This window comes from Manis pentadactyla, chromosome 14 (genome assembly GCF_030020395.1).
Source record: "Manis pentadactyla isolate mManPen7 chromosome 14, mManPen7.hap1, whole genome shotgun sequence".
Taxonomy (NCBI): domain Eukaryota; kingdom Metazoa; phylum Chordata; class Mammalia; order Pholidota; family Manidae; genus Manis; species Manis pentadactyla.
Window position 1 is genome coordinate 24,838,303 of NC_080032.1, and position 17,511 is coordinate 24,855,813.

At 45.3% G+C, this 17,511-nt stretch overlaps 1 protein-coding gene across 1 annotated transcript in view; it reads left to right on the top strand.

Annotated features, from left to right (window-relative positions):
* The window catches only part of GOLGA3 (golgin A3), a 41,080-nt gene that overhangs the window by 8,634 nt on the left and 14,935 nt on the right, over positions 1-17,511 (top strand). The window contains exons 4-12 of the mRNA XM_036921929.2: positions 2,104-2,216; positions 4,577-5,235; positions 5,640-5,751; positions 9,232-9,538; positions 11,797-11,999; positions 14,060-14,197; positions 15,732-15,893; positions 16,178-16,546; positions 17,342-17,419. Coding sequence (XP_036777824.2) covers positions 2,104-2,216; positions 4,577-5,235; positions 5,640-5,751; positions 9,232-9,538; positions 11,797-11,999; positions 14,060-14,197; positions 15,732-15,893; positions 16,178-16,546; positions 17,342-17,419 — 2,141 coding nt within the window. The remainder of the gene's footprint in view (positions 1-2,103; positions 2,217-4,576; positions 5,236-5,639; positions 5,752-9,231; positions 9,539-11,796; positions 12,000-14,059; positions 14,198-15,731; positions 15,894-16,177; positions 16,547-17,341; positions 17,420-17,511) is intronic.

A 17,511-nucleotide genomic window follows, 5' to 3' on the forward strand; every position in this document is an offset into this window, starting at 1 on the left:
TGCTGGAATCATGTCACACATGCTGCCTTATGCCTCTGCCTTCCCCCTTCCCTCCCGGTAAGCCACATTCTGTGATCCTTCCCAGGCCTCTGTAAGCAGCCATATTTTAGTCACTGTTTTTTAAAATGGGATTATATTGTTCACATTATTGCATGTTTTTCTCCCTTAGCATTGTCATGTGGAGATTGCTCCACATCGCCTGATGCAGCCCCACATCCAGTCTCTTAAGGCTGGTCAGGAGCCCTGTGTGGCCAGGTGTAGGGTCTGCAGTGGTTCTGTTTGCCACAGTGACTAATACTGCAGTGAGTGCCTCGGTGCTCATGTCTGTAGGACATGTTTTAACTTCTGTGGGTTACATCTCAGAAGCGAAGCCTTGGTCAAAAGCAGCAGGCATCTTTATGCCTATCACGTGTGATCAGATTGCCATGCCCCTCGCAACCCTTGAGGAGACCTTGGTTCCCCACTCCAGCAAGCACACAGACTGTGTTTCTTTTCAGTTTTTACAGGCCTTGTGGGTGTGTCGTGATGCTTTTTTGTTACTTTAATTTTCAGCTGCACTTCCCTGATGACTAGAGGGTTTGAGACTCTTTCTGTTGGCCATTTGGCCATTCTTTTCTGTGAATTGTTCATGTGTTTAGCCCATTTTTCTTTTGAATTATTTGCCTTTTTCTTCACAGGCATTGTTTTGCTAGGTCTGCAGTATGTTTTAGAAATTTCTGTAAACTAATTCTCAACATTTAAATCAAGATAGATCATGTAAAGTCTAGCGTCCTGATCTGAGGGATTTGTGAGCTCTGACCCCAGATGCCCACATGGCAGCAACCTGCAGCCACCAACTGCCTCTCCTAGAGAGTGCCCATCACCCTGACCTTGAGGCTGTGTTGAGTTTGCTGAGTTGGGCTTCCTGCTTGAGTCTATAGGCCCCTGGGTTACAGCTGCCTGTTTCAGCCTGTGAAACGTACTAGAGTTCTTTTCATTGATGAATAAGCAAATTAGTAATGACTGTGAGTTCCTCCTGACATTCTTGGTGACTACTACGGTTTTAGGGATTATTTAAAATAGCAACTGCTTACCTGCTCAGAATCCACATCTGAAGACGGTATCATCCATAAAATAGGCAGATTAGATGACAGTCATCTGTTCTCATCATGTCTTAGCTGACCCCACCTCGGCCCTTGGCCGCATTCCATAGCATGTCTCCTTTACGTGAAAGAAACCAGTGACTGTTCATTCCCACTCACTGTTTAGCCCTTTATCATCCAAAATAAAACGTTTGGATTTTAGATATTTTAAATTCTGTAATTGACCAAAAAGTTATGATTTCCCCTCCTGTCTTTGAGCATAACCCTGGGACTGGAGTTGCCTCTGTCAGGAAACTGAAGTAAGCGGCCCTAGACCTCACAGGGTTACCTGCTTGGCCTTCACTCCAAAGTGTGCTCTGAGTGGGTCCCTGTGAGCAGCTTTATTCCTTCATGAATAACATCTGAGTACCGCTTGTGTGAGTACTCTTGATTTTCCAAAACATTTCTATGCATGACCTGTGATTGCAGGGATTTAGATGAGCCACAGGTCAGATTATATGCCCAGATGTAACTGCATGAGGAAAGCATGTCAGGAGACTACATGGTAGGCGCGTTCCTGTCTCCTTGCTGGTGTAGTGTCATCGAGCTGTTTTTTGTGCTCCTCTGTAACAGCACACAGCAGAGCACAGGTAGGACTCCATGAGAGCTGAGGGCCTCTGGGCCTCAGAGTGCTCAGCACTGCCGCCAACATTAAATTCAGTCCTTTTGCTGCTACAAGACACAAGAGCCCACATCCTCCTCTGCCAGGAGGTTGCCTGTAGGCAGCGATGTCCTTGAGGCGTATACACAGACCCTGAGCTTGCTTGGCCAGCATGTCTTCTGCCAGGTAGTTCCTGTCTGTGGTCAGTGTCCTGGGCTCACAGTTTTTCTTTATCTGGAAATAGTCCTTTCAAACTAGATGGCCATGCTTTGTTTGCAAGTCATACTGGTAATTAAATGCAAAGTATCCCAGCTGCTGTTCTGATTTGTTCTCTGTGCCCTAGCGCTTATGAGTTTCCAAATGGCTATTTCCCCACCACAGGCTCAACAGAGGCTTCACTGTCTCTGGAGAAGGAGGAGCAGGTTCGACTTCAAGCTCGGAAACGGCTGGAAGAGCAGCTGAAACAGTATAGGGTGAAGCGTCATCAGGAAAGAGTGAGTCACCCTCTCTTGAACAAGTTAATGGAAAACTTCATGCTTGAAGACCAGTAATTAGTCAATGTAATTCTAAGATCTGCTGTTTATTTCTTGCTGGGATGGTTTCTGTGCTTCTGTGAGAAGACCATTTCTTTCATATAGTTATTCTCTTTGGAGAAATTATAGCAGGGCTCTCGTTGCTGTCCTGCCTGGTCCTGTTTCCCTTAGAACAAGAGCATTTTGCTCCTTTCTTTATCTGCCCTTTGGAAGCAGAGAGAGCAGCCCCTTCAGTATCATTGCTCTCCATACCTGAGCAGCAAGCCCAGGCCTCAGTTGGTCACTTTATGAGCCACACAGTCTTTCCTCAACTTTTTTATGCAGTGTTAGAATGTACACCACACCACATGTACTTAAGAAGGATGTCCATGTGATATGCTAAAATCAGTTTTTTTCAGGTATAGAACTCTTGTTAAGGTGCTAACGAAAGCAGACTTTTTAGTCACATAAAGTGACCCTAGGCAAGGAGGTATGAAGATGGATTTCACATTTCATTTAGTTTTTCTGTGGACTTGAAAAATTCAAAGAATTTAAAATGAAAATTTAACTTTTCAAAATGTTTTCAGTGAATGATTTAATAATGATGAGTCCCCATCAGGGTTGGCCATTTTTATGTTCCCAAAGGGAACCATGGCTGTGTGGGTGTTGCTGCTCCAAAGCCAATGTAAATGACCTGGAGGAGCTGGCACCAGGTTGTGAGCTAACAGAGGTTCCTGGGGTCTATCCAGATGGCCCACCAGAAAATGTTAGAGTAATGGTTGGTAATCATTAATTACTATGTGCTAGACATGGTGTTAAATTCCCCATGGACTTCGTATAATACAAACGTTAAAACAATCATGTGAAACAAGTGACATTTTGGAAGAGGAAACTGAGGCTTAGATGGGTAAGGAAATTGCTGGAGGTCACTCAGCAGTAAAGTGGCAGAGTCAAGATGTGGACCAGACAGCATCCACATGGCATGGTCTGTCCACGCACTGCCTCCCAGAGGCTGCACCACCCAACATTAGGCAATTAATGTGTCAGGATTTCAATATAAAATGTCAATTTTGGAAGCATTATTTCACATCTTTAAAAATTACATAATGTATATATAAAACTGTTAGTTTAAGTGGAAGGGTGCTCCCTTAGTCCACGGTAAGATGACTTTCTCTCAAACTGATGGAAGCACAGTGCATCATGCCACCTTATTGTGATGCTTCTTAAATCTCTAAAAATCCCACCTGTACTTGGGCTGAGTTCTGGGCTGCATGCTGTGTCACCAGCCTGTCTGCTGATTTTCTGGTTCTGAGTGTATCTAATTACTGTAGCTTGGAGGCATATGTTGGTATCTGGAGGGTCCAGTCCATTCACTACCCCACACCACTTACTCTTTTCTAGGGATTCTTCCCCATTCTCTCTCCTAGCTGCATCCCAGCACCACTTTGTGATAATTCTGTTGGGATTGTACTGACTTTGTAGAATCACATAAGATTGAATGACTGTCCGTGCATAAGAGCCATGTTGACGAGTAGTGTCTCCTTCATTCAGCCCCAGCTTATTCAAGGCAATTTGGGAAATTCTAGCTAACGTGATAAAATATAAGAAAAAGAAGTAAGATATACAAATATTGAAAAAGAGGAGGAACGTTACTGTTGATTTGCAGGTATTGGTAATATCTTAGGAGACTACAGAACCAACCGAAAAAAATGTATTTTTATAAAAACAAAATCATTAAAATAGGGTTCAGAAAATTGTCAATTTAAAATACAAATATGAAAAATCAATAGTTGTCTGAACATGTCCAATTATAAAATGATGGGGAAAGGTAATATTTATAATAACAAAATGATAAAATATCTAGGAGTTAAAATGGCAGTAAAAGAGCTGTAGAACCTGGAAAAACACTATATAACTTCCTTTGCAGATAGGGAGACAGTTCATTATCCTCTAAGTAACTGTAAATTTAAGATAGATCTAACTCAACAGAACCTTTTTTCTAACTTGTAGAAAATTTTCAAGTTTACCTAGGGATAAACATGGGAGAATAGCCAGGAAAACTTTGTAAAGGAGGTATGGTGAGGAAGGACTTGCCCTAATCAATGTTCTAAAATATTATCAAGTCAAAGTTATTAAAGGCTTGTGCTTTGACTGGTCAGTTAAAACATGACTCGGAGGTGGTATCGCTGTGAAGGGTAGAAGTCTGTTTCAGAACTGGTGCAGTGGGAGGGAGCTCTCTTTATCTGTGGAAGGAATGTAATTGGTTCAGCCTTTCCGGATGACAGATTTTAAATGGTGCTTGTCATTTTCCAAAATAATTTTTACTTTTGTTTCCTTCTTAGTCCAGTCAACCTGCAACTAAAACAAGACTTTTTAGCACACTTGATCCTGAGCTCATGTTGAACCCAGAGACCTTACCAAGGGCCAGTACTGTGGCTATGACAAAGGAATATTCCTTCCTGCGCACTAGTGTCCCTCGGGGGCCAAAGGTGGGCAGCTTAGGGCTCCTAGCACAGCCTAAGGAGAAACAGAGTTCCAAATCAAGCAAGATTCGGTCTCTGGCTGATTACAGAACTGAAGACTCAGACACTGGGAATTCTGGTCGAACTGTTCCAGCTGCAGACTCTGCCAGGGCATCCCTGAAGCAGAACCGAAACAGTGTGATGTCAGTGGTGTCTGAGGTCAGCCTGTGTCCTGAGGCTGATGACTGCCTGGAGATCGCATCCCTGATGGGGGACAATGTGTCTGAGGCTGATGGGAACGAGAGCGACAGCTCCTCCTATAGCAGCATCTCCACCCGTGGGGCGCGTGGACTTTTGGCAAATACCATGGACATGCGGGAAGCCACTTACATGGTCAATGGCCAGGAGATTGCTGCTAGTGCCCTGGGCCACTTCCCCTCCATCACAGATGTCCTCCAGGCTGCAGCAGCTGAACAGCAAGACCAGGACCAGCAGGTCAACGGGGAGACACGGAGCCGGACAGACAGCATCTGCAGCAGGTGGGACAGCTGCGGCCAGTATGGTTTCTCCTGATTCCAGCTCAGTCTGCAACATTTCATTTATACACAACTCTATTGCTTTGTAAGAAATGGAATTAGAGCTAATCAGTAGTAGTCTGCAATATAAAGATATCCTATATTCCAGTGTTCCAGTATTTAGCTATTCTTGCAACTGCAAAGATACTTACCTGGACTCTCATTTCCATAAAGAGAGTCTGACCACTTGGTGGCTGAACATGCCCAGCTGTGGGTGGGAGTGTTTCTTGGTAGCACTTTAGCTCTTCACTTAAATCTTCCTATTTATTTTTTAAAACTTGGGGAGTGTAGCAGGAGTGCATGAAATGTGGGGAACATGGACTAGTGTAGGGACCCCACTGCTTGACCCTTGTGCTTTCTTCCTCCAGCACATCCATGGAAAGCTCTGCTGCTGAAGCTCATGATGAAATGCTGCAGGTTCTTAAGGAGAAAACGAGACTAGAGGGACAGCTAGAGGCATTAACGCTGGAGGCGGGTCAGGTAATGGAGGCCTGACAGTGTGTTTGTGCACCGTGTCAGAAAAGGATGTGCAACTGTGCGATTCCTATTCATTGGGTACCAGCCTTTGTGTGTTTAAGAATGAGCTTTGTGGTCAGTGGCAGCAACTGCCAAGTCTTCCTTGGGCTCATATATTTGTTTCCTTGGTTTGTCAGCCTCAGAAAGAGGTGTGAGTGTTCTACTCTAACTGCACAGCTCAGCTTCTCCCTGTGTCTCTAGCAGGGGCTGCCAAGACTTTCCTGGCTCTGCTGTTGGATACCTAGCAATCCATAATGGTTCAATTCTTAGCGTGGATTTCACTTTTTCTGGCATGGTAAAATGGTCATGTTTGCCCCTTTAATACCTTTGACTATGGGTTCTGCTTTTTCAGATGTGAAGTTTTCTTTATCTGGTTAGTGTAAAAATGCTGAATGATAAAATGCCTGAAAATCGTTTTCCATCCCTTCCTTAATTTTGAGATTTCCTATCCTCAATTAGAGTAAATCAGTTCAGTTAAATTTGACTCCATGCTATGGAGAGCAGCAGACACACACAGGCACACAGGTGTGACACCACAGCCTGGAGGGAGTGTTGTGCTCATGCACGGTGTAGGGGAGCCACTCAGGCTGAGAACCGCTTTCTGTGCCCAATGTACTTTCATGTTTGACATGGTTTTTTTGTACAGTCATGGGGCACAGACCAATGCTTTGTGTACATAAAGCTATGTCAACAGAAGAGGTGATTGTGAAATTTCAAGGTTAAGTTCAATTGCACACAATTCTCACCCCATCCCATTTGGGAATATAACTTCATCAACTGCATTGTCACTTTATCTGAATGTCCAACCCCGTGAACCAGCTAAAAACCTGAGCTTGCATCCCATGCTCTTGGGTAGGAAGAATTAATATTGTCAAAATGGCCATCCTGCCTAAAGCAATCTATGGATTCAATGCAATTCCTATCAAACTACCAACAGCATTCTTTAACAAACTGGAACAAATAGTTCTAAAATTCATGTGGAACCACAAAAGACCCTGAATAGCCAAATCAATCCTGAGAAGGAAGAATAAAGCTGGGGGGATCTCGCTTCCCAACTTCAAGCTCTACTACAAAGCCACAGTAATCAAGACAATTTGGTACTGGGATAAGAACAGACCCATAGACCAGTGGAACAGAATACTGGACAGCTACATGTAAGAGAATGAAACTGGGTTACTGTCTAACTCCATATACAAAAGTAAACTCAAAGTGGATCGAAGACATGAATGTAAGTCATGAAACCATAAAACTCTTAGAAGTAAACATAGGAAAAACTCTTGAATATAAACATGGACAACTTCTTCATGAAGATATCTCCATGGGCAAGGGAAACAAAAGCAAAAATGAACAAGTGGGACTATATCAAGCTGAAAAACTTTTGTACAGCAAAGGACACCATCAGTAGAACAAAAAGGCATCCTACAGTATGGGAGAATATATTCTTAAAAGACATCCGATAAGGGGTTGACATCCAAAATATACAAAGCTCATGCACCTCAACAAACAAAAAGCAAATAATCCAATTAAAAAATGGACAGAGGATCTGAACAGACATTTTTCCAAAGAAGAAATTCAGATGGTCAACAGGCACATGAAAAGATGCTCCACATCACTAGTCATCAGAGAAATGCAAATTAAACCTCAGTGAGATACCACCTCACACCAGTTAGGATGGCCAACATCCAAAAGACAGACAATATCTAATGTTGGCAAGGATGTGAAAAAAGGGGAACCCTCCTGCACTGCTGGTGGGAATGTAAATCAGCTCAACCATTGTGGAAACCAGTATGGAGGTTCCTCAAAAAACTAAAAATAGAAATACCATTTGACCCAGGAATTCCACTCTTAGGAATTTACCCTAAGAATGAAGGAGCCCAGTTTGAAAAAGACATATGCACCCCTATGTTTATCACAGGACTATTTACAATAGCCAAGAAATGGAAGCAACCTAAGTGTACATCAGTAGATGAATGGATAAAGAAGATGTGGTACATATACACAATGGAATATTATTCAGACATAAGAAGAAAACAAATCCTACCATTTGCAACAACATGGGTGGAGCTAGAGGGTATTATGGTCAGTGAAATAAACCAGGCAGAAAAAGACAAGTATCAAATGATTTCACTCATATGTGGAGTATAAGAACAAAGAAAAACTGAAGGAACAAAACAGCAGCCGACTCACAGAACCCAAGAATGGACTAACAGTTACCAAAGGGAAAGGGACTGGGGAGGATGGGTGGGAAGGGAGGAATAAGGGAAAAAGGGGGCATTACTATTAGCACACATAATGTAGGGGGGTGGGGCATGGGGAAGGCAGTATAGCACAGAGAAGACAAGTAGTGACTCTGTAACATCTTACTATGCTGATGGACAGTGATTGTAATGGGGTATGTGGTGGGGACTTGATGATGGGGGGAATCTAGTAACCACAGCGTTGCTTGTGTAATTGTATATTAATGATACCAAAAAAAAAACACCTGAGCTTGCTTTTACTTTTACTCTACCTGCTTATCCCCCTAGGGTACTGATGTGTTGTTCTCCGGTTCTGTCCAAACCAAGATTTTTGTGGGTTATTAAACATGTGATGCTTTACTGGTGTGTCTGTGGAGATACTGATGCCACTAATTGCAAAATCTCATTGCATTTGCTCAGTTAATTCCATTGCTTTGGGTGTTTTTCCTTGTCAGTTGAATTTGTTGTTTGTCCTTCTAATGTTGGTTTTCTCCTAACATGTGTTGATATGCAGTTGTCTGCTCACCTTGCCTTTGGAATTCCCATTCACACCCTGATAGATTTTCAGATGAGCAGGACGTGCTGATGGGTGAATGGGGGCACATGCCCTTTGTTCATCGTTGTGGACATTCTCTGCTGCCCCTGGCTTCCTTGTATGCCATGCTTTATCCTATTGGACACTGGTCCCTGTGGTCCTGCTAGCCAGTGTTGGACAGAGCCTCAGGCTGCTCCTTGCCTAGCAGCCTTTCCCCACAGACGTGTTCTCTGGATTTCATTTTCCCCATATCTGAATCTGATTGTTCTTCAACCTTTAGGGATTCTTCAGCACTCTTGGCACCCTTTGTGTGTGTGTGTGCGTGTGTGTGCGTGTGTGCACTTTTTATGTTTTCCGTCATCCTTGCTTTGAATGGCTGCTTGCACAGTTCTGGAAGGCTGCCCTGCTAAGGTGTGGCTGTGCAGAAAATGGGCAGTCCCTACTGTTGTCCCTCTATCTCTTGGGCAATTCCCCTTTGGGGAATCTGCCACCCTCTGGGTAACTGTCATGCTAAAGTGACTGACTGAAAAACATGGTGTTTTGCCGTAAAGCTTACCTGTCAGACACCTTTCTTTGTGTCACTGATCTGTTTCAGCAGCCACAAATATACAGTGTGAGAGTGACTCGTTATCCTGAAAGTCAGTGTGTGTGACTGTTTGTGGGTCTTTTCAGGCACTTAAAGAGAAGGCAGAGCTGCAGGCTCAGCTTGCTGCGCTGAGCACGAGGTTGCAGGCACACGCACAGCACAGCCACACCAGCCAGCAGAGGCAGGACTCGCTCAGTGCAGAGGTGGACACCTTGAAGCAGTCATGCTGGGACCTGGAGCGAGCAATGACTGACCTGCAGAACATGCTGGACGCCAAGAATGCCAGCCTAGCGTCCTCCAACAGCGACTTGCAGGTGGCCGAGGAGCAATACCAGAGACTGATGGCCAAAGTAGAAGAGATGCAGAGGAGCATCCTCAGTAAGGACAACACGGGTGAGTGGTCCCCAGAGTGTTTTCCTGGGCCTCCCTCCTCCAGGTGCTCCCTAGGGAGTTGTGGCCCAGTGGTGAGGTTCCTCTCCTCTGCTCTGAGGCTGACCTGTTGTCACATTAATATGCCGGCAGCAGGGGTGCCTTCCGTTTTGATTTATACATGAGGTGTCCACTTTTCTAAAGTAGGTATGTTTTTAGTTGAGCTGTGGAACTCATTTCTGCATGCACCAAGAGGAATTGCTTTAGTCTCATAAATGGGTTTGGCCCTTGACAGTTAGTAATCCTTCCCACTCATTCTGCCTCCAGAGTCCACTGTTTAGGGTGCTGTAGCTGCCGGCTTATTCCACAGCATTGCAGATTCTATTTAAAATATTTAAGGGCAGCACTTATATGTTGATTAGTAAATTTGTATTTTTTCCTACCTTAAGTTCAGTCTTTGGTCCATAAGGATCCCTGTGGGAATCACCTGTCATGTGACAGACAAAGGGAACAGTAGAATCAAGGGAACCTTGGTGACAGGCCATGCACGGGGAACCTATGTGGGTGGCCCTTTGCTTATGCTGTCTTCTCATCCTGGGGGGCGAGTGCTCCATCCCCAGAGTCAACACTCCACACCCAGCTGGTCACCTAGAAGACTGGTCTGCCTTGTATCTCAGTGTTGGCTGACAGGGAGTGGGGATGCGAGGCTAAAGATCAGAGCCTGAGGGACACCCTACTGGCCAGATCTTAGACCCCAGCCAGACTGGAGAGATGAGTTCTTGAGAGCTCTGGGCTGTCTGAGCAATGGGAGCAGCTGCATGGACTGCTGTGAAGAACCGTGTCTGTCAGCCTGGAGTCATTGCCATAAGGCTCTGAGACTAGGTTTCAGATCCGATGACATAAAAAAAAAGTGACAGACTGCTGTCACAGAGGCTTTAGCCTCATCCTAGAAAAAAGAAAACACCAGCTAAGAAACAAAATAGTAGACTGTTGGTCTTTTAGTATTTAATATACTCAGTCCCTTAAGAAAATTATAAAATCCATAGAAGTTCTGAACACCAAAAGAATTTTGTAACTCTGGTCAGGTGATTACCTGACCAGAGCTCATTGAAAGCAGAACTGCCCTCACTCACACAAGGCTGCAGCCCCCGGGTCACAGCACACACGGACACCACATGCCACTCGTCACTTACGTGAGCTGTGTGTTGGGTTTGGGCTGTAGAGTGATACCTCTGTTCCATTTCTAAGAGCCCAACATTCTGAACCTAGAAACATACATGGCCCCAAAAATTTCAGATAAGGAGCCATGGATCTTCTTGAACTATCATGTTTGGGTTTTTTTGTTTTGTTTTTTTTGATTTTTGGAAACTGTCTTTAGAATGATACATGTTTTCTTAAATACCAGATTTCATTTTAATTTTAAAGTATTTGGCCAGTTTTGTTTATATTGCTTCTGGCTGTGACTTCCTGTGTCCTCCCTCTTCCTGCCCTACCCTCATCAGTGTTAAGAGGTGACTGGGTCAGCAAACCAGCAGGCTTTAGTGCGGAATTAGCAACATGATCCCATTCCTGTTTGTTGATGGTGCACAGACGTCGGCAGGCCACTTAAGGGCTGGAGCCACAGCATCCCCAGTGGCTTTGTGGACACACAGTTGGTTCTCAGTGTCTGCAGGTCCCCTAACTGAATTTTCTTCCTCACTTGCATCAGCTTGAACCCAGACCAGCAACTCAACTCAACAGTGCTCCTACGGCCCTTGGGAGCAGGCGTAGAGCCATGAAAGACTGGAGTCTCTCAAAATGTAAACAAGTGCCCTTTTGTGGTTTATTTAGTGCTATCTTATTGCATTTTGGATTATTTGGTACTTACAATGAACCCCAAACACTGTCTGGTGTTCTCAAGTGCAAGAAGCCTGATGTGTTTTTTTGGAGAAAATACATGTGTTAGGTAAGCTTCATTCAGGTGTTACGGGGCTGTTGGCTGTTTGCTTGGTGTTACTGAATCAAGTCAGGTGTCTTTAAACAGAAAAATAACAAACCATATGTTGATCAGTTGAGAAAAGGTTGTTACCAGAACTTAATCCATGTATGTCCTCCAGGAGCCATGGTTCAGTCTCCAAGATTGCAGTGTCCACATGACTTTATAGAACATCACTCCTGTGAATAGCAAGGATCGGCTGTTTCCTGCTCTGCAGAGAACCTGACTTTGGTATGGATGTCTGCAGAGCAGCAGGCTCTTCTGTTTGCGGCAGGTGATCTGAGCTGCTGTGCTTGCTTGCTTTCAGTACATGACCTGCGACAACAGATGGTGGCCTTGCAGAGCCAGCTACAACAGGTGCAGCTGGAGCGCGCAGCACTGACCAGCAAGCTGAAGGCATCCCAGGCTGAAATCTCATCTCTGCAGAATGTCCGGCAGTGGTACCAGCAGCAGCTTGCCCTGGCCCAGGAGGCCCGGGTCAGACTGCAGGGTGAGATGGCCCACATCCAGGTATGGCCCCTGATATGCCAGGTAGGTCATGCTCCATATCTATGGAACAGTTGCTTTTTCCCTAAATTAAAAAGACCTTCGTGTTTAGGTTTCATAAATCCTTTAAAAATGTCTGCTAACCACTCTTACAGCCCACATCCCATTCTGTACAGCAGCCGCCTTCCATGACCTTCTGACACAGGGAATCTTACAGCTTCCACATGGGCATCTTTAATTCTAAAACCCCTTCTCTGGAACTTTCTGTTCCTAGCACTGATTAGGAAGTCTCATGTCCCCCTGGAGGGCTCCTTTTCATTGTTTGAACCCAGCTTTGAAATCCACATCTGCCAGGGTCTCAGGACCTTTGCCCTGGCTTCCCACCCTGGCCACCACCCTCCTGTGGTGTTGGTTCTGACCTGCTCAGGTCACCTTCCTGGCTGGAGCATCTCCTTTCTCCATCTGCTGGATCACCAGATCTTCCCATTGTGGACATCCTGTAGGAATGTTTCTTTCCTTTTCGTTAGGGGAACAGGCATGTTAGCCTCTGATTCTGCATAGGTGGAAGCATGTGTCGGCCCAACCATGCAGAGTGCCACTAGGGCTCAGCCCTGTGCTAAGAGGCTTCTCTCTCTGGGCCACATGTGCTCTGGAGGTCCCCAGGGCACAGGCTGGCTGCTGACATAAGCTGTGTCATGCACAAGCTGAACTCCAGCCCTGACCTGATTCAGGAGACCACTCTGAGTGTTGCCATGGTTAGGTTCGGCCTTCTTTCTGAATTTAGGGTTTTGTTCCTTCTCTATCTTTTTTCTCTTTTTTTGTCCAGATAAAATACTGTAGATTAGTTAACTTTATTTCTCAAGTAGAAGATGTAAAATGCTAATTCCCCCAAACACTCCTTTTCTTAAAACCTAATATCTACAAATATACCAAATAGAAATTTTCTTTAATTTTTCTTACATATTTTTGTAAGCTAAAGGACCATAGCAATAAGCATTTGTTCTACTTACAACATACTGGGAAATAAATCGTGGTCAACTTAATGCAATTATGAAACCACAGTGTATTTATGTGAGGCCTAAAATATTTAAAGAAGCCAGATTTATATATCCTGATATAAGTCAAAAATGGAATTTGGAAGACAAAAATAGAGGAAACATCCAAGGGCGTGGCAGTTTGAGTACCGTAACTGCTTTTTTCAAATACCTTTAAAGTCCAGGTTCAGATTCCTTAGTTAGGGTTTTTAATTTATTTTCTTCCTATTTTCCCAGTAACACAGAAGTGTCTCCAGGAATATTTGGTAGGGAGGGGAATGCCAGTCTTTACTCTTCCATTGCCTTAAAACAATCCCAGTAAACTGTGTCTTCCCTTGTCCCAGGTGTCTTCCATTTAGATCCTGAAACTCACAAGTTCTGGTCATGTCTGACATCTTGTGAGTCTGGGGCTATTACCTGGAAGTAATGTTGTTGAAGGTCTGGACACAGACCCATGTGCCCTGGACTTCTCTTTCCTGACTGCTCCTCTGGGGGCCGGGTATGGGAGTACTGTAAGCTGAGCTCCTTTTCTTGAGGACATGGTTGGTCAGAGGAGGGCTGATGTGACAGCCTGGGTCAGTCCTGGGGCTGGATTGCCAGTACCACCTCCTGGAAATGGCCAGGATCAGCCTGGTGAGCATCCAGGACAGTCAGGCCCTGAGAAGGCATGGCTTGAAATGTATCTGGTCAATCTGTCAGTTCATTTGATGGGCATCTGTCCCTGCTGTCCAGATGAGGTCCTACCTTGAAGGCTCATAGCTGTACCTGCAGTGGGGCTTTTGTGTAGGTTTTGCCACTAACTGTAGTCTCAGGGGCAATGATCACTGACTTCTGGGCTGCCAGCCTGTCCCTCTTAGGCACAGAGAACCATGTAGCCCAAGTGACATAGTGGCTGGCAGGGGTGGGGCAGTGAGGCCTTGTGTGGAGGGGTCCTGGGGGCACCCCTTGAAGGTCATTGCTGGGTAGAGACCCTCACTGAGCAGTCACAGGGACAAGCTGGTGTGTCTGAAAACCTAGGGACTTTCTGCCTTGTGATGTTTTTCTTTGAAGGTTGGACAGATGACCCAGGCAGGCCTCCTGGAGCACCTGAAGCTTGAGAACGTGTCCCTGTCCCACCAGCTGACTGAAACGCAGCATAGGTCCATCAAAGAGAAGGAGCGCATTGCTGTCCAGCTGCAGGGCATCGAGGTGAGGGCCAGGCTGCCCTGCCTTTGGAGTGTTGGCTTTTTTTGGGGGGTGGGGGGGTGTCTTTTTGGAAACAGGTTAAGAAAATATGCAAGTACGGATGTACATTTACAAAAACAGTGTTGTATATACACATACATATGTCTTGAAAATACTCTTTTGAGAGACTGCAGAAATCTGAGTCCTAGGGAACCCATTGCTCCCACACATCAAAGTTCATCACGCTCACCTCTGAGTTGTCAGTGGCAGCAGGGCTGTCTCCAAGCTGCCTGGGCCTAGCACTTGTGCAGGTGCTGGGCAGAGAGTGCAGGGAGGGAGACATTGAATGTGTTGTGTCTACGAGCTTTCAGAGCCCATTGTAATGAGCATTTTCTTGTCTGAGCACTCAACTGCATTACCATGTAGTCCTAGCTAAGATTACAGCTGGCTGCTTTGGCAGATTTTTCCGTGGGGATGCGATGCAAAAGCTCTAACCTATTCTCTTTTTAGCTGTGAGACCCTCTGACAGTTTTTTAATCTCTCCAAGCCTCATTCACTTTTTTATAAAATGAGGATAATAGTACCTACATAACAGGCTATTGGGAAAAGTAAAGAAGGAAAAAGGCACGCAACTTCGGGGTGTGACCCCACAGTGCTTTGCTGACTGCATCAACCCCCTGTAGTTGTGTAAGTCACGTCTTGGGGCAAGTGTGGTCCCTGTCTCCCCACCTTTCCATGTGTCCCTTTGTCCTCATGTGTAATGTGGGTGATGGAAGAGAATCATGTCACATCAGATGTGCTTCCAGGGCTCAATGTCAGAGACTGAATAATGTTAAGTTATAAATGACTCAAAAGAAACATACCTAGACATTGGGCCTTACTGCACAGTCAAAACATCAGGAATGCCACTTTTGTCTCATGACCTCTGGTCTCTGGTTTTACCGTGTGGTACCAAGAGATAATCTTGTGAAAGAGAATGTCCCAAGGGTCACACTTCAAAAGTAGGGACTTGAGAGGCAGCCACGGAGGCTCAATTCATCACTTTACATGAGATCTCAAAACTGGGCTGTGCCTGCTTCTCCTTTTGGCCAGGCGTGAGGGGCAGCAGAGGGAACATGGGTGGAGGAAAGGAGGGCTGCCTATCCTCTGGGCTTCGGGAGGTCACTAGCCTTCCATCCCTGTGGCCCTTGGCTCCTCCGTTTGTGGAGTGAGGACAGCAATGTCAACAGGAGCCTCTCCCCAGGGACACGTTTCTGTGCTCAGTTTGCTGTGGCTCTCAGGTCATTCTGCTTTTTACTTATTTATTTTTACATTTAAAAGTAGTTCATACTTTATAGTCCTTCATTTTATTTTTATATTTTAATTACTCATTTTTTTAATTGAGGTACATAGAGTAAAATGCACAAATCTTAGTATGCGGCTCAGTGAATTTTTGACAACATATATACACTCATGTAACCATCACAAAGATCAAAATAGCAAACATTTTCACAAATTTCTTTTCCCCCTTTAGCTATTTATCATGCTTTTTAAAAAAACTCTGTTCTTCTGGACCTAGGCAGATATGTTGGACCAGGAAGCAGCCTTTGTGCAGATTCAGGAGGCGAAGACAATGGTGGAGGAGGACCTGCAGAGGAGGTTGGAGGAGTTCGAGGATGAGAAGGAGCAGCTACAGCAGATGGCAGCCTCCGCAACAGCCCTGGAGCAGCAGTTAGAGCAGGCAAGCTCTAGCAGCGGCCTCCCTGGATGCCCCCAGGTGCCACGCAGCTGTCCTTGCATGGCTGGCCTCAGTGTACACATTGGTGCTGGCCTGTCCATCACATCACCAGACCTGGCAAGGGGTTTACTTCTGCTCATGTTCTTCTGCACCAGAACTTACATACAGCCTCCAGAATGTCCATCCAAATTGTTTAAAAGCTGAACAGAGAACATGGGTGAAGTCCTGGAGCAGAATGGTGTTTTCATTTGGGAGCAGTCATGTTGAATCTGGCTCTTTTTTTCCAGGTGACGTTGACTTTGCATCAGCGAGACCAGCAGCTGGAGGCTTTGCAGCAGGAGCACCTGGACCTGTTGAAGCAGCTCACCACTGCACAGGAGACTTTGCAGGCCAAGGAGCAGTCCCTGAATGGCCTGCAGGTGCACTGTGACGAGCTGCAGGCCAGGCTGGAGTTGCTGCAGGGGGAGGCTGCCTCCAGGGACGAGGCAATCTGCTTCCTGCAGAATGAGAAGATTGTCTTAGAGGTGGCTCTACAAGCAGCCAAGAGTGGCAGGGAAGAATTTGATACAGGAGCAAAAAGCTTGGAAGAAGGTTCCGAGGGAACATCAGAAACTTTAGAACAGTTGAGACAAGAATTAGCCATCAAGTCTAACCAGGTAACGTGGTTTGCTGCCATCTGTTATGAGTCAGAATCATACATGCAAGAAAATGCTGATTGTTTGGTCCTTTCTCTGAACACCTTGTCTTGTAAACGGAGGAGAATGCCTCCAGAGCAGGGCCCAGGGCTAGCTGGGGGCATGTTTCCAGTGCTGCATTGGCAGCTGGGGGTGTAGGACTGGGAAACCGAGCTACATTTGGGGCTTTGAAAGTCATACAGGTAGAACAGAAAAGCTGAGGGTGTGAAGGAGGAGAGTTGGTGTCAGGGAACGCCCCCCCTTGAGCATCAAGGACAACAGGAATCAGTAACACATTTCCCCTTTGGAAGGTAAAGTGAAAGGAGGCCGTGTTCTCCCAACAAACCCTGACTATTCCTAAATTACTTTCTATGGCAGTAGCTAAGGCAAGTCACTGATGCAGTAGGGGAATCATTTGGAGTTGTGTGAATTCTCTTGACAAATTGATTTTATTGACTGTTAGCTAGAGAAGAGAGATAGTTGACACTTGAAAACTCTGAAAGAGACATTTGGTGTGGTACTAGGCCTTATTTAGCATGTTTAAATTTTGTATGTGTTGTTAACAAAGTCACTGGTAGTTACACTTTGGAATAAGATTATTATCCTGCAGGTGGAGCAGGGAGGGAGGAGTGGCAGCATTCCTATCTTCACTGGGAAGGTCTTTCTAACCCTAAAAGCTGTTTCCTTAACACGGGACAGAGAGCCACCCTGTTGACTAAAACCAACAGTGTAGTCTGCACACTTGGACCCCATGTAATATGTGCATGTCCCTTATAGGTGGAGCAACTGCAGCAGGAGACTGCCAGTCTTAGAAAGCAGACTCAGAAAATAAAGGACCAGTTTCTTCAACAAAAGGTAAAAGCATGTTATTCTTTATGTGAAGCAAGTGTTTGAAAAAAGTTCCTTGTGCTATGATCACTTCACTAGGACAAAACTAATCCAGAGGA